Genomic DNA, 27297 nt, shown 5'->3' with positions numbered 1-27297 from the left:
TGGCGTAGATAAACCCAGGGGAAGGTGTGGAATTAAATTGTGTTAGTCAAGGGAGTCGCTCAGTCCGGAGAGGAACCTTTCTCCTGGAATTTTGGTCAAAATATAAATAGGTTTAATGATATTGCTTAATTGAGGGATGTATGTATGTTGAACTTCTTTCACACCGTACGTCGCCAACCACCCAAATCTAAAAGTGCATCGCTCCAGTGGCTTCCTAATAGGAAGAGCATTCCAGACGGCCGCAGAAGGTTACATGATTTTTAATCACCAGACTAATTTCTGTACTTCCATCTCCTGGCCACCTAACAACCCATTTACAGCGCTGGATTGCAGGCACGTGTCACCATGCCTAGCCTCATTACAGCGGTTACGTCGAGGTAGGTGTGAAATTATGTTAACCAAGATCATTAAGACTTTTATTTGCAACATCAGTTGTATACACATGGGAAATAAGCAGAAGAGGACAAAGTAAATAAGTATGCAAAAATTATGAAGACATTTGGGAGTACTGTGTGTAGAAATTAAGCATGGGCACATCGTGTCGTGTGTGGACAGCTTTTGGTCCAGAGAGCAGGGCAAGCCGCCTCCCTCGGGGACTGGGGGATGGGGTGCTGGGAGGGCACATAACCCCACACCCTCCGCCATTGCTGTAGAAAGCTGAGCTCGCCTGTCGAACGAAGCTTGCCAAACGGCCACTTTTGGATGATTGTCAAAAGTAATAATAAAATAATAGCGGGCGGGGATAGGCAGTGTGTAGGGATACCCGTGTTGTTAATACTCCATATATTTCTCCATTCATCTTTCCATCACTCTCAGTGTCTCTTCATCGATTTGTCTCTCTCCATTCCTTTCTGTTTCTCTCATTCTCTTTGTGTGAATCCTTATCTCTTTCTTCCCATTTTTTCGTGCTACTTCGTGTTTCTATTTCTCTATCTCTCCATGTCTATGCTGCCATGTCCCCCACTACAAAAATCACAACATATTTATTATCTATTGTAAGCTATCTTAGCCTTCAAGATTATAATTATCAAATGTAATCTCCATGACCCACATAATCTTAACCCATTCCACCATCGCCACTTCCATACTTCCACCGTTATCCATCATGTCTATAACTAACACATCATCATGATCTTCATAATCAGTTAACCGTCATATTAATAAAAAAACATCATCATCACCATTATGATATCCTTCATTATCCATAATCTCCATCACTAACATCATCACTGTTATAATCTTTATCACGTTACAACATGCATTTTACGTATGTTTTAGATATGTATAATACGGCTGTTTTGACTCTCCTGGTTTGTAATGACCCTTTGTGGTTCGTTGGATCTCTACGATGGACAGTTTTATATTCTAAAAGCAATGCAAGTGTCTGAGGTGTGTACTGGAAACACTAATAATGGGTGACGGTGATTCCAGCAATGAAGATTTGGAGGTCCTCCTGCATGAGAAATATGACTCTAGTGCAGCAGCCAATCAGTACATTGCAAGCTTGCGGACTGTATACTTAAAACATAATTGTATTTTTTATTTTATTTTACACCCAACAGACACAGAGGGTGGTGAAAATTGGACCCATTTTTGTTTCCATGACGATTCAATTGATCTGTTGGTACAATTGTCCATTAAACTTAAAAGCATTAGATCTTTGGAGAAGACTGGCCAAGTGGGTCAACATATTGGTTGGAAGATTTCTGCAATTTCCTCACTTGAGAACATGCTCCAGGGCTCGTAGGAGATAATTTATTTACAAAATTCCTCGTATAGAGATTTGAAGGGCCTGATTCCCAATTTTTCCCAAATATATTTAAATATCTCCGTTACCTCTTGACTTGAAGCTTTTGTAACTGCAGTAATTCATATTCTTGGGTCTTTCGGTAAAGTCACGTAGATTGATTATGTGTTTCTTTCGGTTAAGTCACGTCTAAAGATAAAATAATAAATTAAATTAAATAATAGAATACGACGTTTCGATTGCAACACAAGCAATCATCATCAGGTATAATGAAATAGCGACAAAATCTAACCAGAAAACTATAGACAGACATATTAGCAGACAGATATCACCAAGATACATAGCGAGAGCAACACAGGTAACAGAGAGGGGTGATCGTCTCTGTGGGGTGGCCTTAAATAGACAGAGGGGGGGGGGCGGAGGCAGAGAGAGGGAGGAGGGTTAGAGAACAAATTAGCATATCAATGAGTGGTCAACAGACGTGGTGCTGCGAATGCGATGGCACGGCAAGCAAGCCTGAAAATCAGGAGAAGGACACACTAAAATGAAATAACCTAGTAAAATATCGAAATGTAATGTAATACAACACAGAGGGTCGGTCAACACACAATTAACGCATAGCCTGGTTGATTACGTATTTCAAAGATTGCTAAGTTAGAATTTAAGTGTGAACAATCTAAAGAGAGGACACAGGCAGAGAAAACAAGTCGCCAGAGAGAGAGAAAAAAGATAAGCTTAAAACTTCCCCGTAGAAGTGGTTCAATCTTAATTTTAGAACTTTCGTCACGAAAGTGAGTGCACTCACTTTTCTGGAAGAGGTGGTGGTCTAATCATCATTTGCATGATCACCATAATGGTCTTGAATAATTTTCATTTGAACCTCTCTCTCTCTTTCTCCTTTTAACACCTTGCTCTGAGCTCGCTGTGGTTGTAGTGCCCACAAAGGTCTAACCCGTCCCTCGCAGCTCCCCTCATTAGTGAAATCATCGCACCATAATGCTGCCATTACGTATCTCTGTGATATTAAACATCTACTAACGTGTGTAGTCCTCTAGCGTCTGCGATTTACATTTCTACAAGTAACTAAAAACATTTTAAAGTAGAATATATCAAAGGGAGGTATTTTTTCACGTGCATGCATGCCAGGGTAGAAAGCTAAACTGGTATAACATAACAAAAAATAAAAACATCTCAGGAGCTCTGAATGTCAATGAGCAATATGCTGTGCAGACTCGTTACACTCACATGTTTACATTGAGGTGCATTTCTTCGAGTTGTTGGAGAGCCACAACATGCCTCAATTGCAGCTGTGTCCACAAATTGATATATTTATACAAGAATAATGCATACGTGATACATTATATGTGTTTATGTCAACACAATGACGCATTTGCAGTCGTAAAATGAAACCGTAACGTTTACGTCAGGGGTCCCCAACTCCCGGGCCCCGGACCGGTACCGGTCCGTGGCCTGTTAGGTACCGGGCCGCACAGCAGGAGGTGAGCGGTGAGTCCGCGCGTGGCCCGCCCATTATTCCATTTCCACTTCTGTCCGCCCCTCTTTCCCGCACTGCGCACTTGTCTCAGTCACAGTTTTGGTAACCCCACAAGCTAACCCTAGCTAAAATGAGTAAAAACAAACGTCACTGGAGAGCTTCTTTAAAAAAGGGGAAATACCCAACGATGAACCCCCTTCCCCCCCGGTCCGTGAAAAAATTGTCTTCCATGAAACCGGTCCCTGGTGCCAAAAAGGTTGGGGACCGCTGGTTTACGTTGAGCATAAATCAGTCTCACATTTTAGGCATGGGTGTCCTGATAAGCAGAGGTAAAATGTCAGTTGCGGCTTGACTGGGCCCATGATCCCTCTAAATTGTGTAAAATAGGTACCAATTTGGTCTCTGCCATTCGACATGCGGATTATTTACTGTTATGAGGCTTGGAAATGGACCTGGGCATCGACCAATGACATTGTAAAGATGGATACACTTAGAGTTCAGCAAGAGGAAAACAAGATTAAAACGTGTGTTTATATACAAAAATAGTACACATGTTGTGAGGCTCCTTATTATAACAAAATAAGGTTTAGTGCCACTGCTATAAAATTATATTCCTTCAGGCAATGTCAATTTGAAAGCCATATTTTTAGTAAAGTTAATTGTTTGAGGATCGACTGAATGTTAACAGTTATGCTAATGTTTTGCATACTGAGTTAGCGTATTCTCATGGCAGTGAGTGGCTATGCTCTGAAACGTCAATGGTAGGAAGAATGCTATTCAGCTGTCTGCACACATCTTTATGAATGTGATTTGTTCTCTATTTATTCGACTTTTGGTTGGATTTTATCCCATAAGCATTTTTAGTTAAATTTCATTTATTTTACTTTCAAAGATGCACCTCGCGTTATATTTTTCAGACTTCCCTTACCTCAGGCGTGTCGGGTGGTTAAATCCATTACATTGAGATACTGATTGGGCCCAGGAATGCACAGCTAGGTGGAAGATGCCTTGTTCTCACGAGAACATATTTCTCCCACAATGCAATATTCCAGCAACATTTTAGATTTATACTTTTAATATGAATGTGTTTATTCATATTATTTCGTTCTTAAATGGTTTGTCTGGTTGGTCTGTTACACAATAACTACTCTAAGGTAATTCCATATGCCTATTTAAATACTGGTAATTAGAAAGCTTGTTGAACAGTTTCATTATCATCAGGCCCCATGGTGTTAAGTGCAATATGCAGTTCTTATTATCCACTATATCTCTGGCCTCTCTATTTACGTGCTACGAGGAAAGGCCATTATTGCCCAAAATGTCGCCATTTATATTAAACATTCCTCTTATGACATTATTGTTTATTTATCATTCCATAGTTAATTCGTGATTACATTAATTAACTTTCAGAGATACGAACAAACCTCTCCGTATGTCATGTAGATGCCACATGAAGAACCAGTGGCATCTACATCTGCAGAACATGAAGAACCAGTGGCATCTACAACTGCAGAACGTGAAGAACCCGTGGCATCTACATCTACAGGAGATTATAAAACTTGTAAAGCCATTCCCCGTATTTAGTGTACATGCCGTAACAACATGTTTGGAATTGACAGGAGTAAAGTTGGACTTACGAACAAACAGGAGTACAACTTACGAACAAACCTCTGGAGCCTAACGTGTTCGTAAGTAGGGGAGTCTCTGTATTTACAAAATGGCATGGAGTAAAATATCCGTGGCACTGCGTTTGTGTCCATGTCATCATTTAATCTGTGCAACGACCTCCAGTTATTGAGTTGCTTTTTCGCCAGGTGGTACTGATTGGAACGTGTGACTCACGATTGGAAGATTGAAAATTTTTCATACTGGTGAGATACCTTCACAAGCTATCGCCCTTTTGGAGTTTTTACATTGAGCACCACTCTTTTGGAAGTTAACAGTGATTGTCCTATGCATAGACTGCCAGATGTGGGACAAAGTCATTGTTATGCAAGTCACAAGTAAGTCTCAAGTCTTTGCTCTCGAGTCCCGAGTCAAGTCGAGTCAAAGATGAGGCAAGTCCAAGTCGAGTCTGAAGTCATCAAAATCATGACTCGAGTCTGACTCGAGTCCAAGTCGCATGACTCGAGTCCACACCTCTGAGGTGGGACAAAGTCATTGTTGTGCAAGTCACAAGTAAGTCTCAAGTCTTTGCTCTCGAGTCCCGAGTCAAGTCGAGTCAAAGATGAGGCAAGTCCAAGTCGAGTCTGAAGTCATCAAAATCATGACTCGAGTCTGACTCGAGTCCAAGTCGCATGACTCGAGTCCACACCTCTGTAGACTGCCATCGGAATGTGGAATTTCCAACACTGGCTTAGGATCATCAACAACGATAAATGCGGGCACATTGCTTGTTTGACCAAGGTAATACATTTACTTCTGTCACGTTCATTGTTCACGACTATTCCTGTCTCTGAGGATGAGAGGATTTAAAATTCTTTACATTATCTGCGGTTCGGCCTTCCTGTTACGATAATGCAACTGCTCATATACACACCCCTGTTATCTGGGGTGCCTGAGATCGGCAGATCCAGGTGAATCTGTGATGTAAACTCATTATCCATGGATCGGCACACTTTGAGTGCCCCCTCGCTTGCATACCAATACCCGCCATTCACCACTAAGTGACGGTGACGTCACCATGGCGCCTGTGCCAGGCCAGGTGCACCATGAGGTCACGTGAAGAAAGAGTATTAAAGGATCGCTGACAGGTCTCGGGACAGACTCAGGTGCCATGGGTTGGCTGACTAAGATGGCTGGTAGATGCACCAGCTGTACCGCCCAGCGATCCGCTCGTTGTTGTGAGCGTCGCTCCTCTGCCTTCCGTTGTTGCTGGAGGGCGACTGCCTCCAATTGTCCAATAGCATCCTTCACGATCATCCTCCATTGAGGCTTATTTTGACACCGCTTGTTCCAGTCAGCAAGTCCACTCAGCTCCACGTCCTCCCATACTGCATCAGTCCATCTCTTCTCCAGCCCGTTTAGCTCCCTCTATGCGCCCAAACAGAAGCTGGCCAAACAATTTCATACGCAGACATACACACACACCAACGACAACGACCCCCCGTATTGTCAAAACAATTTTTGGGCAAGTTCTGCTTGCGATCAGTGCTTATGAAGACCGGCACGGCACGCGAGGGGGTGATTGGGCAGCACCATGCCTGGCCACCTTTGACTCCCCAGTGTCGATATTTGCACACCGCACCAGGTACTCATTTGAGGCTGAATCGACCTAGGGGAGGCTCAGGAACCATTCAGATAACCGTCGCTAGTTTTGGTCGTGAGCAGGAATCGAACTCGGGTTGCCAGGTTGGTAGTACAGTTCGCGCTAAGCATTGCACTACCACTCCCCACATACACACGGGGGCACGCGTGGACACACACGCCCGCGCACACACGCCCGCACACACTAACCTTTACACACATACCTTTACACACACACACTCACTTTCACACACACATACGTTCAAACACTCAGTCCCATCTCGCGGGGGATTGCTTCACTGAACAAAATGGTTCCGCGGTTCAGTTTGCAAATGCGAGTTCGCGTTTAAGTCGATGTAAAAAAACTAAAAAAAATACATCTCATGGAAGCTGCTTAATAAGTGCAGATATTTGTAAGTTGGGTGTTCGTGAGTCGAGTACTGCCTCTATTTAAAAACACGTTTTGATGGCTGGCTGGAGAGGCATGGACAGTCACGTCCAAAGGACAGGGTTATTTCCAGTTTAAATAAAAAAAATTCCGCCCATTAGTTATAAAAGCATTCAAAGTTAATATGGTGCAATTAGTGTAAACACACTATTATTTAATATAGACTGCATATAAAAAAAAAAGTGAAGACCTGTCAACACTTATGTTGGCTTCAATACAGAAGCAAAAATAGTTATTGCCCAAGGGATTGGCCGTTTACCTTGATACATATATCTGTGTTCATCTTAGTTTTGAAGGCAGCCCGAGGAGTGGGCTTGTCTCACCTTTGAGGGAAGAGCGTTGCACAAGTGTGATTCTACAAAAGATAAGTGGCGTTTGTTTTCTGAGAAGCCCTCTCTAGAGCTTCCTCTAGTGGCCGTCCTTCCACGAGCAGTGGCAAGAACACATTTCAGGCTCGCACCTTTAGCTTTTATTTCCTGTACCCTATTGCCCCTTCCGAATTGTTTTGTTGGACCCGAAAAATATGTTTTTCTGAATTGAAAAATAACGTTTTGGGTAAATATGATCAAAAAGGTAATTCTTGACGTACAAACGAGGATGGCTGTGACGATGGAGCATCGTAGATATAGAACCATATGAAAAGCAATATGTTAATTAAATGTGTACCGCTGTTTCAGTGGGCTCATGGCTGTCAGGCAGCGTTATTGCAACTCGGCTCTGTGCACCGAATTGGCGGCGTTCATGAGATTTGTCAAAAGTCTTGAGGGATGTTTTTTTGTCAACTTGCTCAAATTACCCAGAACATTTTGTCTATCAGTGTAAAAATGTACAACTTTATTAGTGTCAGGTGCACCTAAGGGTGTGTGGTCGACATTATTATGATAGGGGGGCATTGCGATTAGGGGCAAATCTGCTCTTGAAAACAAACCAGAAGAGCCCTGCCACCCGGCAAGTGAGCTGCCAAAGTGACTCAGACATGGAACGAAACAAGGGAAAGATTGAAGAGCCCCCATGTGTATTAGTTAATTTGCCAGAGACACCAATGTTCAATCAACTGAAATACACATAAATTGAATTACGTTTTACATGCTTGTTTAATCTTTAAACGCATTAGGTATAGTAGTATGCCGAAGCAATGCAAGGTCGTTACGATGATGTATGTAGATGTACAGCATTTTGTCAATCCACTGCTGGATGAAGACATCACCATGCTGTGTTGGGCACGAATATTGTTTTGACCATACTTCACTCCATTGGTCAGTGCTATTTCGTGGAGTAGTGGGGGGCTTGTATTGTGGTTCAAGTAACTCGCAATGCCTGTGGTGGAGAATAAAAAAAACCTGTTTGCTGGGCTCATAGCACAGTGCACTAACCGCTGCGCCACTGCTTGTGTTTGACTTGGTTAATAATCTACCTGACTCCTCTTAACCCATGTGCTGGACAGCCTACTTTCTTTGACACACCTTTCGGCACCTATTTATCTTCATCATTAGTGTTGTTGGGTTGCGGCAAAATTTGAATCGGATTAAAGTAAAACTCAAATTGTTGGATCAATAGTCGGATTTAAAGTCATCCATATTGTCATTTTCCAATTGTTTGACAAGCAAAAAGATGAACGTACAAAAGGTGTCAGTTTTGTTGCCAGATAAAAGGGTAAAAAAAACAATTATCATATTTAGCTACTGGCAAATGAGGTTCCAATGGTGTAAATGCTTACCCCGAATTCTCATACTTTGATGATGCATTGTCTTTGAGTTGTGCGCCTTTTGGCGTCATCTGGTCTAATACCATGTGAGACTAGGCTCTAAGGAAAGCTGTCTCGGGTGTGGACCAATCAATTCCAAGGACAGTGCATACATTATCAGAGTTATGTATTTTGTTTGTATTCCAACTGCAGGGATTGTGGTCAATGCAAACATGACTCCTTGTAAAAAAAAGTGTCAGTTTTGTTGCCAGATAAAAGGGTAAAAAAAACAATTATTATATACAAAATGGCACAAGTTTGGCATTGTACACAGTGCTTGTGCATTACTGTGTATCCAGCAGCTGCGTTTAGAAACAAATAAGCACAGCAGCATTCCTAATTTGCACGTTTATATGGGTGGTGGCTATTGGCTGATAGCATAATTTGCACATTGGAAGAATTTTCACTGCAAAAAAGATGTGCCCTTAATTGCATTTTATGCGAGCTCCTTTTATCTTCTGTCAAGTATAACTGGTCGAATGTTATCACCTTTCTTCTCCAGCCATTAAAAACATAACACGAATACATTCTCGTTTGCACTGCTCACGCCGTCTTGTCTGCATTTAGCTAAAAAGTCAATAGTGGTGCTCGTGAAATGCATGAACAACAATGCAAGTACAGTACAGTGTTTGCTGCTGCTCGCTTTTCCAAAACGTTTGTGAAAAGAAAAACGTGGAAATTTCACGAAGCTAACAGAGAGCCTATATGTAACGCCAGTGATAAATCTTCTCGGCAAAAACAACTTTTGAAAAACACTGCACATATTGCACACATAGTGCGCATAAGCTCCCCACATTGTGCATACTTGCGTGCAAATCATAGAGAATCATTTTTTTCCTGTCTCAAACCCTCGCATAACCCTGAATCCGCTCACCCCCAGAAAATCGCTCACAAAAGGGTACATTTATCAGATAGCTTTTCTTATAGATTGTCTGTATTTTTTTTACCTTATAGTCTGTACTCAGCTGCCATGCGTCATAAATCATATTGCAATGAGAGGAGAAACCTTGGCAAGCAGACGGCCAGTGAGTACAGCTGCACTCTTCTACATTCTCGCGCATTGCAAAAATTCCAACTGAATTGATAAACCCTGTGTCATCTAGTGCGCAAACATTGCGGCGACTTTTTTCCCGAATTCTAATCCATCTCTTGTCCATGTCAAATTGTGCACAAAGGGTGCTTTTATTTTACATGGTTCCTCTTAGATGTAAAGATACTCAGGGAGTTGTCACATTTGCATTTACATGCTCCCATGTCCCTCGGTCAGTTCACGGAAGTTGTCAAATCCAATAGCAGTAAACCGGTTGGTATTTCAAACTCCTTGGCATGCTGTATGGATGGTAGTAAGACGGCACTCCTGGGGTATGGTAAGATGCCTTCACTAGGGGTGAGTCGACTTGGCTCTAATGTTTGAAGCAGCTGGCCCCTTTGACGTCTGGTGTGCTGCGGGGGCCTCGGCAAAATGCGGGGAAGAAAAGAGCCTCCAACAGTTGCTGTGCTGAAAAACACCAGGCTTTTGGTATACGTATGTTGAACTTCTTTCGCACCGCACATTGCCAACCGTCCTAATCGGAGGTGCATACAATTTTTTGGACTCCGCGTAGCCGTCCCTGATTTCATGTAAAGAGGGCTGCACTCCTGAGAGTGAGACAAGCGAGACACTGGCGACTCCTGCAACTGCTGTTTATGAAACTCTTGGTCTTTATTATCTTTGGCAGTTATTTTTCTGTACACAGGAACACCCTTAAACATAATAAGAATATTTCAAATGTATAGGCATTTATGTATTTACTTGCCAATTGCCGAATGTGGTGCAAACCCACACGTTCACACGAATGCAGAAGCATGTATCGCACGTATCACACGTAAAATGCTGCAAATATCAAGCAAGAAAAACAATTGCATTCCTGCTCACGGTGCCTGCCACACAGTAATCATTACTCGACATTCATAACACAAAGGAATAATAGTTTTAACAACAATAAAGTTAATTTTCACTTCATTATACTCAAATCCCAACAAGACATTATTACCATGTATGCAAAATACCACGATGATACATGATAAACAAACGCTGATACAATGCTTGGCTGGTAAAGCTTGGACCACAACAAAGTCTAGAATGTAGGCACTATTCACCAATGTGCCATGCCGCTTTTTAAGCGAGCAATCCTAGCCATTAAAAAGCTATAGAAATACAAATTATAATCAGCTTCGCCTAATGACATCTATGAAATGACTATGTAGGAAATTACCATTAGAGATAGCAACTAAAATGGGAGTACAAGACATTGGTGTTTCCTGGTGCCGAAAGGTTTATTAATCAAACACTGCAGCTACCGATGCACATTGAAGCAATCAATAGCCACTGACTTCTCGTTAGGATTAACCAATTTGACATTTCATTGAAACTCATCCATGGCAATAAGGAAGGTGCTTTTTGTAGACCATATTATCTACACACAAACTTCCTCTTTCCATATAGTACGGCTGCATGTAATAGATGTCATGACGTCTCTTACGGAGGAGATCACCTGCTGAAAAATCTTCCTGTACCACATTACCCCATCTGTTCTCTTGCCTATGTAAGGATGCCTTGGTGGCAAGATGTTTACTATTTTGCCTGGTATACAGAAGGGTTGTGGGTTCGATCCCGATCCTGATTCCTTTTTATTTGGAGTTTGCATGTTCTTTCCGTGGTCTCGTGGATTTTTCTCTGGGTCTTCCGGTTTTCCCCTCCGCATTTAGAAATGTGCGTTTAGAGTATTTGGCTGTTATAAATGTTCACATGACAAGCCACTTCGTTGAACTATCAATTGTGGCCAGATCGCTTCTGAAAAATAGCTATATAGCTCCGTGGGCCTTACCCCACTGTTGTAACAGTTTCTATATATTTCAGGCATCTGTGAGCTTCTCAAATAATGCAACTTGGTTCAACACAAGATAGACTGTTGTCGTTGTTGTAAGAGATAGATACTGCGATTTTGACTGAGGACCTACAACTTTGTGTGGATTGACAATCCACGATGTATTCTATACCATACTAGCTTTACTACCCGGCTTCGCCCGAGACTTGGATTCTTGTCTTGGATTAATACACGGCCTACGCGGGGGGTTGGGGGGGGGGATAGATTTAGAGAAGTATGCTAAACATTTCGAACAGACACACATATTCAAAAAAATCCCTTATATATAGATAAAAGGGAAATTTGTGAATGTGTGTCTGTTCAAAATGTTTAGCATACTTCCCAACATGCAACAAACTTTAAATTTGGCATGTGGGTAGCTTCCAGACTGTACACAATGCAAAAAGTATAAAGATATACTTTTGTATTTTGGGGGGGCGCAATAATGCATGTAATATTTTCCACGGCAATTGAGCGGTGACGTCACATCTGTGATGGAAGTATTGAGTGGCAACAAAAAGCATGTGTTGGTGCTTTGTTCATGTGGTACTGATGCCAAGGTACCCACCTCTTTGTCGCAGGCCCCAGGTTTAGGTAACACAGTCTCACATTGATTCTGAGAATGGGCAGAAATTATCAGACATTCTTATATCAAGGTGCCCTCAGTGACATCCTGCTGCTCTGACAAAATCTCTGTTTGCCCTCTTCTTTGGGACTGCCTTCATTCGAGCAAGGTCGGCCCTCCTGTTTAGTCCATGTTGCAGAGAAACATGCACAACGTGGGAAGTTTCAGTATACATTTTTTTCCCAACTTTTTACGTGGGAAATCCCTGGAAATGGAACATCTTGTTTGCAGGGGTGTCCAGGGTTCAAGTGACACATGAATGGAATATGAACCAGGTTCTAAAATATTATATTGTTTTATGAGAGGAACTAAACAGAGTACGCACAATTAAATAATCCACTTGTCGTTTTTATATACATACACTAAGTGTTAACCAGTTTATCAACGGTTTCTGGGTTCGAGTCAATAAATGGGATCTTAAATGTAACCCATGCATTGTAGAAACCTTATATTGGTTGAGCCGATGAGCTCGAAATGTAGGATTCTGTGTTAGCAATGTTGAACGGTACATAGTCTGCTTATCACAGAGACTGCTAGAGATGTCAAAGAGGAGCTATGGGTTGGCGTTTTTTATATTAGGTAGTGTAATAATAGAAATGAGATTAACGTTGGGCTTAATGCTGTTTTTGTACAAACTATCAAGCTGAGCTGCGGTAAGCCTGGGTCTGAATATGATGAATGAACTTTGACTAAAGTTGGCATGCTTTAGAGTACAGGGTTTTGTATTAACATTGGAAATATATTAAAAGGAGGGTGGATACTGTGGCTATGCTTCAATGATGTGAGTTGTCACCTATTGTTAAATTCTGCTAATACCAGCACCAACATGACCACTCTTCCATGAAACAGGATTTGTAGACAACCTCGCAGGATTAACTAGATTTAGCTATAAAACCACAGGACCATGTGCCACCTATCAAACACGCCCATAAAAAGGCCGCCAAAAGTGACGGGCCATTTAAAAAAAGTCTCTGAAAATCCCATGAGCACATCAAGAGTGCTTTGCGACGAAGTGGCTGTAAAGAGGTCGCAGCCAATTTCATACACGAATCATGGGATTTTATTATACCAAACAACATGTCTGGCAACCTTTTACACCACGTCAACAATATATTTGCTGAACTCTTGAATTTCTATACATTTTATGGCATGAGGACTTTAACATGCAAGTCAATAGACCTTTACCCTAACACAATTACAACTAAGTACCATTTAATTCTAATATAGATTTACCATCCTCATTGATATCAGGTCTCACAAATCTGCCATGGAATATGAATTTGGCCATTTTAGGAATGCCTTCAGAAATAAGTGCTTGGAGGAGGCCAGTTAGCACAGAGGTCAGAGTGCCTGGACCCAGATCCTGGGTTTGAATAAAGGTAGCTGCTTATTAATAAATAATGTTTTGCAGTGTAAGAAATGTATAGTTTGTGGCTACTCACCAATGACTGCACAAACAAAATACCATCACATTCAACTTGGATTCTTAATTTTTTCTACATTCTAGGTCAGAGAATTTAAAACATTGGTTTTACTGTCATGTAACTAACATTGCTCTCAGTGGCAAAGTGTGTGGTAAAGTGCTGCCCTCTACTGTGTGGACCAAAGTTAACTTGAGGGAATTTCAGAGGTAGCTCTGTATTATCCCTGTGTGTTTGTATATATGTGTGGGAAGTGGCAACGCAGTGGTTAGCACACTTTTCTACGAATTAGCTGACCCGCCCCTAATGGACATCTGTGAAAAAGAGCTTCATAGCTCATCGGATTTCTCCAGGATATATAAAGATTCTGATAGATTCCCGATCACGGCTAATGTTGGCGGCAAATATTTGAACTGACCCTGTTCCTCCTTTAGTTCGACTCAGCCTTAAAATATTGAATGAATACCTGGTGCAATATGTAACCATGGAGAGACATAGGGTGCTAATTTTCCAACCCCTTGTGAACAATGGCAGTATCAATCGGTACTCGCTAATAGCACGTGTTCCAACAGGCTATAATGCTGTTCGGAGGATCTTTGTAATATATGTGCGGGTCTGTGTGTATAGGGTTAGCACGCTACGTTACGAACCTTGTGGCCCGAGTTTGATTCCTGCTCATGGCCAACATCAGTGACGATTATCTGAACCGATTTTGGGCCTCCGCTAGGTCGACTCAGCCTCAAATCAGTACCTGGTGCAATGTCTAAACATTGCCACGTGGGAGACAAAGGCGGCTGGGCATGATGCTGGCCACCCACCCGGTGTGTGCTGTGCCGGACTTCATAGGTGCTCGCTAACAGCACTTGCCCCAACAGTCTGTTCAGGCTATAGGAAGGGATATTTGTGGTATTTGCGTATCTCTGTGTGTGTGACGTCTGAGAGCGCTCCCCAATAACTGTTCTTTTTGGGCGTTGTGGTGGGGGGGGGGCGCAGGGGGCATCAGCTGTCATATTTCATGGGGTATTTTCTAGTTCACTGTTGGCTATTTAAAGAGAGTGTAATCTCATCCTGAAACATCCTTGCCCCCCCCCACCCCGTGCAATATTCACCACGTTGGTTTAACCTCACGTCGGCCTCCCACCAGACCGGGAATTGCAATCCAAGATCGAAGCAAAAGTGTGGCCAGCGCGCACGTGGGTTTTGCCGCGCCATTACCGTATTGGCAGCCAGGTTAAACGGCGGAGCCACGTGTAGCTCTGGGACTAATGCGCTTAGTTGTAGACTTCTGTTTGAAAAAAAGAAAGAAGCTTGTTTTCTTCTGGATGCCATTTTGAATTTATTAATGCGAGATCCTCGTCGTGCATGTTAATTCATTTCTTTATGTACTCGTGAGCATATATATGTTTTTGCACAGTTATTTGCATCGTTAGCACTGTGCACTTGATCGATGCTTAGTCAGTGATGCAAACAGGGCGAGCGTCTGTCTTATCCGGCCTGCGCTCCTGGAAAAGCAATAACGGGCATCTAATACTAAATCAATGGACACTTTGTTTAATATTGCTTTGCAAAGTAAAAAAATCAGTTTCTCCCCGTGATTGGTTGTGGTTTATTAAGTGCCATTTCAGCTTATTACTGCTGTAAGTAAAATAATTTATATCCATTTTTAAAGCTATTTCATTGAATACGCTGAGGTTACATGGCAGCCTGCAGTGGAAACAAATACCAACGTCTCCGTGTTTTTTTTTATTTCACATGCTGTCAGTCAACAAGCATGCATTGTTATAATCCTCAAGACCCGGGCTATCTTGCATTAATTAAATATCTACACGTTAAATCTGGGTATGCACTCAGAATTTGGTGATTAGTTCTAGCATGTAAAGAAAAATCTATTTTACTATTCACATGGGCATTCTTTTTTTACCTTGACTAAGGCCTCCATTGACATTATTGTTGTTGGTCCACTTTATATCTGCACAAAACAATGCCAGACAAACCCATATCACTTTTTTTCTCCTAAGAGAAAAAGTCGACGTGGCCTACATTCATGGATAACCTTTAATGAAAGCATTGCATTCGTTTAGACAATCAATAATAGAGCACGGCTGACTCTTCAGGGATTATATCACACGCAATAACACGTTTTATTTTATACCTACGTGACTTTACCGAAAGAACCAAAGAGTAATAATAACAAGTTATGTTAAAATAATAACCACTATTTATTTTACTTTCACTGAGAGGAAGGGATGGTCTGAGTGTTTTGGCAAAATATGGTCCTTTTCATACTTATATGTTTCCCCTGTGGTGCACACTTAACAAAAAAACTTAACACGTTTTTAAGTAACGCTGCCCTATACGGAAAAAACATATGTATGTAATCGGCAAGTGTTTTGGCGATATCCCTGCTTTATAGCAAAGAGATCGAGAGACAGCAAGGATCGAGTGAATAATAGTTGGTGATGGCACTATACACCAGATACTTGATAGATATGTAATTTAAGAATATTTTTCGATGAAGTCTTTAACTGTAATATGAACAAATGCCCATGAGTAGATATTTAACATCATTAAAAATCCTTCCCAAAGTCAAGTGTTTTTGTATTGAGTATAATTATCAAAAGCTTCTGCCACATTGCATCCTGGCCCAATGGTGCAATTTGGCATCTTAATGAATTAACTCAATCTACATTTCAGGTGGTGAGGCATTAATTCATTCATTCTTGCTGGCTGAACAATATCTATTTTAATGAGGTGGCTTCCTGTCCTCTTTCTGGTCTCGTTCCCACCAGAAATCAAAACCTGTCACTAGCAGTATAATTCCCATGGTTAGCGTGACGAACTGGATTGGATATCTCTTCATGGTTAGTTGATAGAAAAAGATGTTCGGCAAGTCCCTCGACTGGTTAACGCCTGGACGACAAATTATCTTCACATGTTCTATCAGCTTGCCATGCAGAAATGAGTTCAAATCGTTTTCACTCAGTTTCTCTGGCCCCTATGAAGAAGAGCCTTTACCTGAAACGTAGTATTATTTACGAATGTTTTGGTTTTATTCAGAATATATTGCGGGTATACAGCCCTAAATATTCTGGAAAACATGTGAAAAATGGGGTTGATGCTCATATTATAGTAGCAATGAACAGAGGGCAGTACATTTTGTCATTTGTTGGAAAATATCAGTCTTACTGAAGTGCAATGAGTCTTGAGAGTTTGAATAAATTTGAAATGCATTCTAGAGATTAATAAAATGTCTCACCAAGGTGTTTGGAGGTATCAGTGTGAGGAATTGTAACGGTATTGAGTTGGTACAAAAAAAGGGATAATAATGACAGTTTAATTAATCCTGTTGTAGTGAGTAGTATTATAAATGTGAATAGGTCTATGTAAATCAGACCCCATTAGGCCTGCACAATGCATATTTCCAGCATGCGTATGTGTATGGGTGAGACAACATGGCAAGCCACGAATCATTTTCTCTGGGCTGTGCCGTGTACGTGATTTTTCTCTCCCCTTTTTCACCCAGTGACATTCCACTTTTGTTATTGGAATTCTCGCGGCTAGCATTGGTCCACCCCATGTTAGAGGATGACCCCGGCAGATAATTACTTCTGAAAATTGTTTCAATAGTTTTTTTTTCGTTTATCCAAACTAGGGACACTTTTATATATATACCCTGCAAAGAGTGTCCATAACATGTCACTGAAGGAAAATGTATTCTCATATTTGGAGGAAGCCACTTTTTTGGCAAACACCACATTTGTATATGATGGGATTTTTTTAAACACAGCCTTTGATGACTGAGCTCAAACCTTCAACATCATATTCTCAGGTTTTTTCGGTAACGTCACGTAGGTAAAAACATTAAAATTAATGAAAGTAAAATAAAACAAAACAAAAATAAAATTCACGACGTTTCGGAGGCAACACAAGTCTCCGTCATCAGGTGGGACCGTCACAGCCGAATTAGCTGCATCAAGATCATGCACTTGAGGAGAACCGGTTTAATCACAAGGGGCTGCCTGGTTTCTCACCCATGATTTTAGTGGTGACAGCTCGCTGTATCTGACCGCTGAGCCACTCAGCCACCTCATAAAAATATATTTTCCCATATGTGGTGGCATGGAAGCCATTAACCCATACCCGACTGAGTTACGCACGGTATCTCACAAAAAAAAACCTCTTACGATCAACACATACCATGGCTGTGAGGTATAGTTCTTCTAAACCTTACTGCTACTTTTAATCTATTGTGATACCTTTGCAAAATCATCTCCAGAAATAAAAAAACAATGACCACCAAATTCATGGCCATAACTTCCACACTTACATAGCCATTATCTCCTTGTAATGTAGCTCCCAGAGACACCGTCTTTGCTCAGTTATACGTATATTTATTGTGAATTAAGTCTGCCGACTCACTGATAATTTAACGAGGAACCGCGAGTTCACGATATACAGCTGGGTAACTTCTGTGACTCTACGCGATGCTCTCTATGTAGTTGGCTGGCTACACAGGAGCGGACGCGTAGTAGTCACGGAGACAATATTAACTCTAGCCTTCCAAGACTACAAGGTGCCCGATCCAAGATGATGAAGATGACCCGCTCCAAGATGACGACGGCGATGACAGTTTCTTGGTTCCCCCACAGTAGCCCAGAGCCCTGTTCCACGCCGGCTTTTATCCACCACTCGACCCGGCCACGCCCCTTTTACCGAACACTCTCTGACCTCATCTGGGCCTGTCTGTCCCTGTCTCAATTATTATTTACGACCACTTAGATCCTGTGCTTATCCTTACGCGACCCTGTCAGTGCCTGTCGAGTCAATTAGTAACCACGGCCACGAGGAGGAGGCGTACTGTCTTTACATCTGCACACCCAAGTTAACTGCCCATTCTCATTTGTCGTGATCTCAACTTGATTGGTCAAGCTTGTTTCAGCTAAACATTGGCAAAATTTAGAAGTTTTCTCCATCGGCAAAAAGGATTCAAAATTAATTTTGAGCACGCCAGGTAAACCCCTCAATAAATGGGACCGACGCTCCATGAAAGCCTGTTATGTCCACAAGAGGAGTGCTTATATGATTGAGAATACCAGGGAAATATCTTCACTCTACCTTGCTATCACCCACACCCTGAGGATACCATTTCGGCCACGCCCGAGCAAAATATCTCAGAAATGGGAGAGTTCTGTCAGCTTCCACTTCCATGGTGAACTGGATGGATGAATTTTGAAAGTTGAGATGATTTAGAAATTCGTTAAGTGAATATTTGCTGTGTGGCCAGACCACCATAGTGTCATCCACATATATAAACCAAGCAGAGGGTTTCAGTGTGCTTGAATCTATTGCTTTTGCTTAAAAATCTTCAATGTACGAATACGCAATCGCAGGAGACAAAAGAGAGCCCATTTCTTTCCTTTTGTTTATGGAAATCACCGTTCCAAAAGAAATAGGTGTTCTTTAGACAGTGTTCAGGTAGTCGTTGGATATCTTTGGCTAAACCTGTGTTAGTTATCACAGTATCAAGTAATTTAATAGACTCGTTGACCGGAACCCTCGTGAATAGAGAAGTCACATCAAAACTTCCGAGAATATCATTAGGGTTAAGATTATTATCTTTAATTATATTTACGAGATGTTCTGAGTTTTTAATGAACGAAGAGGTCCTACCCTTGTAAGGCTGTATTTGTTTTGTTACATATTGTGCTAATTTGTATGTGGCAGAGCCGATTGTATTAACTATGGGTCTTAATGGGACATCAGGTTTGTGAATCTTTGGTAGCCCATAAAGTCTTGGTGGTTTTGATGCCCTTGATTTGATCAGGTATTTGCTCTTCCTTTGGAATTGATAACTTGGCAATGATTGTCATTGTCTTACGTTCCAAGGTGTTGGTTGGGTCTCGTTTAGTTTGATCAGGTAACCACACATTTATATTTACCCAATCTTACCAAAAAAAACCTGTAATATGGACACCGCGCTAGGGAGGCCCAGGGCTGGTTCAGATTATCGGCACTGGTGTTGGCCGTAAACCGGAATCGAACTCGGGTCGCCGGGTTCGTAGCGCAGCGCGCTAACCACTACACTACTCCTCCCCACGTGCACACATACGTATATACACATACAGCACGCGCACATGCACACAGACACTCTAATCCCCAATCCACATCCGCATATCAATGCCTCTCTCCACTCAAAAATAATGTATCTCTTTCTTCCCCCTATCATCACCCCCGTTTTAAAAATGCTATTTCATTTGTCTTGTCTGTAGACAGGCCTATAGATGGCAGATTGTGAGGTGAGCTGTGACTGTCCACTCCCCTGGCCCATGGAAGCCTAGCACCTTCATGGATGTATTGCGCACTGATGATGACTATGATCTCCTTGCTGGAGTTGAAATGTCTCATTTAAATAAAGGGCTGCTGTTCTCTTGATTATTCAACCTGTAGATTTGAAGCTTTCGTGACTGCAAGGATTCATCTTCTTAGGTTTTTTCGGTAAAGTCACGTAGGTGAAAAATTTAAAATTAATAAAAGTAAAATAGAATTCACGACGTTTCGGAGGCAACACAAGCTTCCATCTTCAGGTGGAACCGTCACAGCCACGACAGCTGTATCAAGTAAATGAGAGATAACAAGAGCTACCACTCCGTATATATAATGGTTGAAGAGGGGAAGGCCAAGTACGGCACACTTTTTATTAATATGGTAAGGTGAGGCTTAAGACTAAGAATAGACTGCATAACAAAAGACTGAGCCTTTGTTATGGAGAGGTACGGTTTGTGACTATGCCTAGCCTACATAACAAAAGTGTGAAAAAAGAAAAAACTAAACCTGGTAAAACAAAACTGGCTGTCTATCAATAACCTGTAATAGTTGTCTGTCAAATAAGATGGTCCAAATAAGTGTAGTTAAATATTTTTTGCATGGTTAATCACATCTTTCCAATGATTACTCAGTTTGTAACCATCATCACGGTTGAAATTATGTCTGTGTAAAAACCTAAGAAGATATTCAACCTGTATTTATTAATTTCTACAGTAAGTCTCATGGGTTGCAGAAGACCCGACTTGCGTAAATCCAACCTTACGGAAATGTTCCATGAATCATGTAAAAAAAAGTCAATATGCGGAAATTTTTGCATTAGTTACGTAAGCGCAAATAGTGCCACTCTGTGAGGTTGCTGATTAATACTGCGGAGCGAGTAAGGCGACTTATAACTCGCTCCACCAAAACGCCACCTTCACCGAGCCCGAGCTTCACGAGGATTAAGGTAAATGGATTTTTTTTGTAGCGTTACGTAATTCTTAGAACTATCTTTTTTTCCCATGTTTCTGTTGCTAGTTTTTTTCATTTTAAGTTTATTTCAGGAGTTATTTACTGTATTTACTTATTTATAACACATTTATTCTTCGTTGCTCATGGTCTCAGCCATCAGTGATCAGAGAAGTCTAGACCTAGCCTAATGCACGGTAAACGAACATTCGTAAGCGACTGCTTTTTGTTAACAATTTATATTAATTATGGGTAGTGTTAGGGTTGATATTCGATTAAAGAATCATAGGAAGTGCAGAGCGTATGTACAGCAATACGATACAGGTAGTGATAGAAAACGGACGACGGCGCGATGCAGTACTGAGAGAAAATGGTAGGGGAGGCACAACGATTTCCAGCTATGGAATTTTATCGTTGATTTTGGAGGGAAAATTGTTCAGTTTCTGACATACGGAAAATTCGGGTTACGGATCGTTCTCAGGAACCTAACCCTTCCGTAACCCGGGGACTGTCTGTACCTGTATCACGTTGTACATGTGTAGAGGAGTAGAGGAGAGTGGTGGCGTCGCGTGCGCTGTCCGGTGCGGTGACATCACGGGACGTGGGGTCGCACGCGCTGGGCAGTGCACGTGACGTCTCGCCTCAGAGGGTATTTAAGGGAGACCCCGTGACGTAAGCGGGGTCACTGGAGGAACGGGGATAGTGGAAGGGGTGAAGAGGGAACCCTGTATAGTGATACTTGTTAATAAACCCTGGCGGAAGCCCCTAACTCACCTCCGTCTCCGAGTACCTCCGTCTACAACAGCAACAACTACTTAACACATGTACTCATTACATACAAAGTTCTTGCCACAAATGAACCACAATACCTTGTTGATCTCTTCAAGGAGCATAAATCATCATGCAAACTACGGTCATCCTCGCAACAGGTTTTGGCTAACCATCGAACAAAGACGGTCACTGCATCGCCCGCTTTAAGATCCGCTTCTGCGGCCATCTGGAATGCTTTTCCTTCCGATATTAGGAAGCCAATGGAGCTATGCACTTTGAAATCTAGATTGAAAACGTATTTATTTAGAACTTCGTTTTGTGTTTAGTTTGTTGACCTTCCCTCGCACCTCCGATTAGCACAGTTAGCTACATACCGTGTGAAAAAACGTCTTCGTACATCCCTTTTGTAAATCCACTGCTGGATGACGACCCCCCCGTGCTGTGCAGGTCTTGAGTGCTCCTTGACCATACCTCACCGCACTGGTCATCATGGGTTGTAGAAAATAGGGGAAGTGCAAAACAATGGAGTTTGCTGTAATGCCCTATGCTGCTCATACAAAGATTACCGCACCCAGTGTTAGGGGTGTTGATCACCCATCCTGGTTCTATCCAGGCTCAAATCTGCTTAGTTTTCTAGAACTGATGTGATAAGGCACATTCCATGTGTGTTGGTCAAAGGCACACCCAATGGCCGATATGTAAATGTAGAAGTTGAAGGATGAAACCTATTTCTCCTGCAGCCCGTGTTCACTGCTGCTTCTCCTTTGCGGAAACATCGCTGGCAGCAATAGGAGGCTTTTGGAGAAGTGCCGCGATGGCAGACCATCGTATGCTGGCCCATTGCTCATGGTTACCACCGCATGCATCACGTTAAGATGTTTAACAAGAGTGAGGGCATTCCAACGTTGCACGGCTCGGTGTTAATGTACGTCCAATCTTGAATTGTGAAGGTTTGTTCGATAACATGTAGCCCATATGTTTGTTAAGAAAATATGACATGTCCATTTAACACTGCGAGCTGATCCGAGTCTAGGGTGGCAATAATGAGACATTCTGCTCTTTCAACCTTCGCATTATTCGGAGACACTGCCGCAGCCCCTAGGAATGCATTTTCAAATGAACACACTGTGAAGGAATTGACTTAACATGACAATAGACTTATCATAGCCACTCTTACACAATCGTTTTCACCATGATTCATTTTGATTACTTAAGGCAATTTGTGTTTGTGTGCGTGTATGTTTGACCATTTAAATGTCTGTTAGCAATCAAGTATTTGTTATTTGAAACCATTCATCTGTAAACTATCAAAACATTTCAGCTATCCAATATTTCTTAGTTTTTCAAGGCAACACACGTCAAATGTGTTCTCTCACTATGTCAGCCAAAATGTTTTATTTGCCTTTAAATCTCGGCTCTGCAGACACACCACAGCCTGAAATGTTAGCTGTCTATAAATGAATATTTATATTAGAAAGTAGTGTTAACAATGATGGCTGTGGATATTTTCAGTCTGTGTACACCACTGCCAATGTTGCACCATAATTGTTGTTAAATTTGCTTAAAATTAGTGACTGACACTTTTAGTTAACATCAGACAGAAGGTGAGAAAACCCTGTGTGGTGCTACCCACAATAGAGCCCCCTTCACATGCGCTACTGGCTTTGCTCGCATTTCTAGGTAACTTTGCTTTCACGAGCAAGTCTAACCTGGCTCTGTGTGCGCGTCCGTGCTCGTACGCGCGTGTGTGTGTGTGTCACTACGCAGGAGTGGCCGACGCCGATTGCCATGGCCGTGGAGTGGCTCTTGCTGACTTCAACAAAGATGGCCGTGTGGACATTGTGTACGGCAACTGGAATGGGCCCCACCGTCTGTTTCTGCAATCAGAAACAAATGGGATCATCCAATTCCGGGTGAGACGGTGGTATAAATTGCCAATTGCTCCATGGGTGTGCTATTAGTTTTGGTCCTGCTTCAATAATCAGCATTAATACGGAGCTTGTATTTTTTTGTCTTTTGACCTACATTACCATCTAGTTAAATTTATAGAGAGGGGCTGTAGAAAGGGGTGGTTGACTGGTAAGAGTGGAGGGAAGATTTGATGGGGATTTTTTTACATGGGGTAATTTGGTGCTGTAACTTGTGCTTGCGGTGCATCCTAAACAGAATATCCTGGCTAATGCATGCAAATCCAATTCTGCTTGTGGGGATTTCAGTCTGGGGTGAGAAAATAACAAGCACATACCTCCTAATTTCTTGAACCTGGAACACGCAAACTTAACCGATTCTGACAATATATTAAACACGTATTTGTTTATCCACGACTGAAGCAGTTGCATATGTAACTCATTGTGTTGTGTGGACACAAGTTCTATCCTGAGTGGCAGCATTCTTCATGCACATCTATGGTGAAGTGGCTGTTTTTAGTAATCTTGATATTCGCTCCCCCTTCTCAGATCCATGCCCCGTAGTTCTCCCCGATGTTCCTTCCGTATACCGTTCACTCTGTGTTCCCACGCTCCCCCGGGGTCGTTTCTGCTTGATTCGTGATCTTTTTTGGTGACTTGTCCACACGCTATGCTCACAATGGGTGATGGATACGCTCATATCAGACTTGAGGAGGGGCACAGATACTGTTACCTCCCACTGTATATTCGACATTAACGCTTCCAGGAAAAAAGGTTCAGTTCCCTGGCTCTTTACACGTACTAGTGCAGATGAGTGCCGCATGAGAACCATCCGGTGCTGCTTATTAATGGGCTGTGGGTTGTGCAGGTGCTTATTTGGCCAGGGAGTTATAATGGACTTTGACAGTGATGAGGTTGTGGTTAAAAAATCGCCGTTTCAGTGTTATGGCCCACACAACTAATCGATCAGGAAGTCAAATCCTTTATAACCAGTTGAGATCCCATTGCGACAATACATATTTTCCAAGCAGAACCAGGGGCATGTGATGAAGTGTTCAGTGAAGAACAATTTCCACCATAAAAACAGGGTACATGCAGGATACACCAAAGTGTGTGCAAAATTAACCCTGGCAATGTCTAAAGCACTTTATTGATGTTGATGGTGTGTTGTTTTATGAAGTGTGTATGTACATTAATGCAATTTCTTTATTTTGTGAAAACAAGCTCATTGTTCACAATATTTATATAGCACTCATGACTAAATAATAGAAATAACACAGATAGTCAACATACAGATGGCTACATTACACACACCAGGCCTTGCTTTCATTGTATTAATTCACAAAAATATTTACAGTGAGGGAAAAAAGTATTTGATCCCCTGCTGATTTTGTACATTTGCCCACTGACAAAGAAATTATCAGTCTATAATTTTAATGGTAGGTTTATTTGAACAGTGAGAGACAGAATAAAAACATCCAGAAAAACGCATGTCAAAAATGTTATAAATTGATTTGCATCTTAATGAGGGAAATAAGTATTTGACCCCTCTGCAAAACATGACTTAGTACTTGGTGGCAAAACCCTTGTTGGCAATCACAGAGGTCAGACGTTTCTTGTAGTTGGCCACCAGGTTGGCACACATCTCAGGAGGGATTTTGTCTCACTCCTCATTGCAGATCTTCTCCAAGTCATTAAGGTTTCGAGGCTGACGTTTGGCAACTCCACAGATTTTCTATGGGATTAAGGTCTGGAGACTGGCTAGGCCACTCCAGGACCTTAATTTGCTTCTTCTTGAGCCACTCCTTTGTTACCTTGGCCGTGTGTTTTGGGTCATTGTAATGCTGGAATACCCATCCACGACCCATTTTCAATGCCCTGGCTGAGGGAAGGAGGTTCTCACCCAAGATTTGACGGTACATGGCCCCGTCCATCGTCCCTTTGATGCGGTGAAGTTGTCCTGTCCCCTTAGCAGAAAAACACCCCCAAAGCATAATGTTTCCACCTCCATGTTTGACGGTGGGGATAGTGTTCTTGGGGTCACAGGCAGCATTGCTCCTCCTCCAAACACGGCGAGTTGAGTTGATGCCAAAGAGCTCCATTTTGGTCTCATTTGACCACAACACTTTCACTCAGTTGTCCTCTGAATCATTCAGATGTTCATTGGCAAACTTGAGACGGGCATGTATATGTGCTTTCTTGAGCAGGGGGACCTTGCGGGCGCTGCAGGATTTCAGTCCTTCACAGCGTAGTGTGTTACCAACTGTTTTCTTGGTGACTATGGTCCCAGCTGCCTTGAGATCATTGACAAGATCCTCCCGTGTAGTTCTGGGCTGATTCCTCACCGTTCTCATGATCATTGCAACTCCACGAGGTGAGATGTTGCATGGTGCCCCAGGCCGAGGGAGATTGACAGTTCTTTTGTGTTTCTTCCATTTGCGAATAATCGCACCAACTGTTGTCACCTTCTCACCAAGGTGCTTGGCGATGGTCTTGTAGCCCATTCCAGCCTTGTGTAGGTCTACAATCCTGTCCCTGACATCCTTAGAGAGCTCTTTGGTCTCGGCCATGTTGGAGAGTTTGGAATCTGATTGATTTCTTCTGTGAATAGGTGTCTTTTATACAGGTAACACAGCTAAGATTAAGATCACTCCCTTTAAGAGTGTGCTCCTAATCTCAGCTCGTTACCAGTATAAAAGACACCTGGGAGCCATAAATCTTTCTGATTGAGAGGGGTTCAAATACTTATTTCCCTCATTAAAATGCAAATCAATTTATAACATTTTTGACATGCGTTTTTCTGGATTTTTTTGTTTTTATTCTGTCTCTCACTGTTCAAATAAACCTTCCATTAAATTATAGACTGATCACTTCTTTGTCAGTGGGCAAACGTACAAGATCAGCAGGGGATCAAATACTTTTTTCCCTCACTGTATGTTGTTGAGATGATAGCAATAATTTAAGTGGACCCCAAAATCTTGAACGTGCTCTTTTGGTTGACTCCGACTTTCCCAATCTAAGAAGAACTACAAAACAACTTACCACCTTCGTCTTTAGCACTGCCTTCACTTAAAATCATATGCTGTAAAGGTAATGTTTTGGACAATGACTCTTTTTCAGATCAGCAAGGGAAGCCAGAATGGTAGAACATACTTACTCCAATATAATAAGTTGTCTGTTGACAGCCCATAATACAATACTGCAGTTGAACATTGACATGTTGTTAATTGAAATATTTGTACGTATATATATTTACTCTTAGGCTGTTAGCTTCGTATGCAATATTTGCCCACACAACATTTCTAAACTACGTAATAATAGTAATGAGTACAACTTTGTGGGATGTCAGCAATAATGCTTGACCTGTGGAAACACTGGTCTTGCCATAGGAATGTGGAATTGTCACTACTGACACAGGACCACTAACGGAGATGACCTCTACTCTCATGCTTCTTTGACGTTTTCAATATAGGGCACCCCTAATAGATGCAGCAACATGGAATGTGTATTACACATATGTTACTGATACCACAATGGTATGTTAACCGGAAAGCTGTCTAGACTGGCTATGGTCTCTGTTTGTACAGGTAAACAAAATGTAACTCATTGAAAAGGTGCTGTGAAAATGTGACCTCATTTATATAATAGGATTCTAACAAAAATATAAGCTGATAATAAGTTTTCCGTGTTCTGTTTTTTAAATACACACACGTAA

At 41.9% G+C, this 27297-nt stretch overlaps 1 protein-coding gene across 5 annotated transcripts in view; it reads left to right on the top strand.

Annotated features, from left to right (window-relative positions):
- The window catches only part of CRTAC1 (cartilage acidic protein 1), a 709809-nt gene that overhangs the window by 227179 nt on the left and 455333 nt on the right, over positions 1 to 27297 (top strand). For all 5 annotated transcript variants that reach the window (XM_078855610.1, XM_078855612.1, XM_078855611.1 and 2 more), the window contains exon 7: positions 23443 to 23588. In XM_078855610.1, coding sequence (XP_078711736.1) covers positions 23443 to 23588 — 146 coding nt within the window. The remainder of the gene's footprint in view (positions 1 to 23442; positions 23589 to 27297) is intronic.

The sequence above is a fragment of the Lampetra fluviatilis genome, chromosome 4, assembly GCF_964198595.1.
Source record: "Lampetra fluviatilis chromosome 4, kcLamFluv1.1, whole genome shotgun sequence".
NCBI classification, from domain to species: domain Eukaryota; kingdom Metazoa; phylum Chordata; class Hyperoartia; order Petromyzontiformes; family Petromyzontidae; genus Lampetra; species Lampetra fluviatilis.
This window is presented reverse-complemented; position numbering and strand designations above follow the sequence as displayed.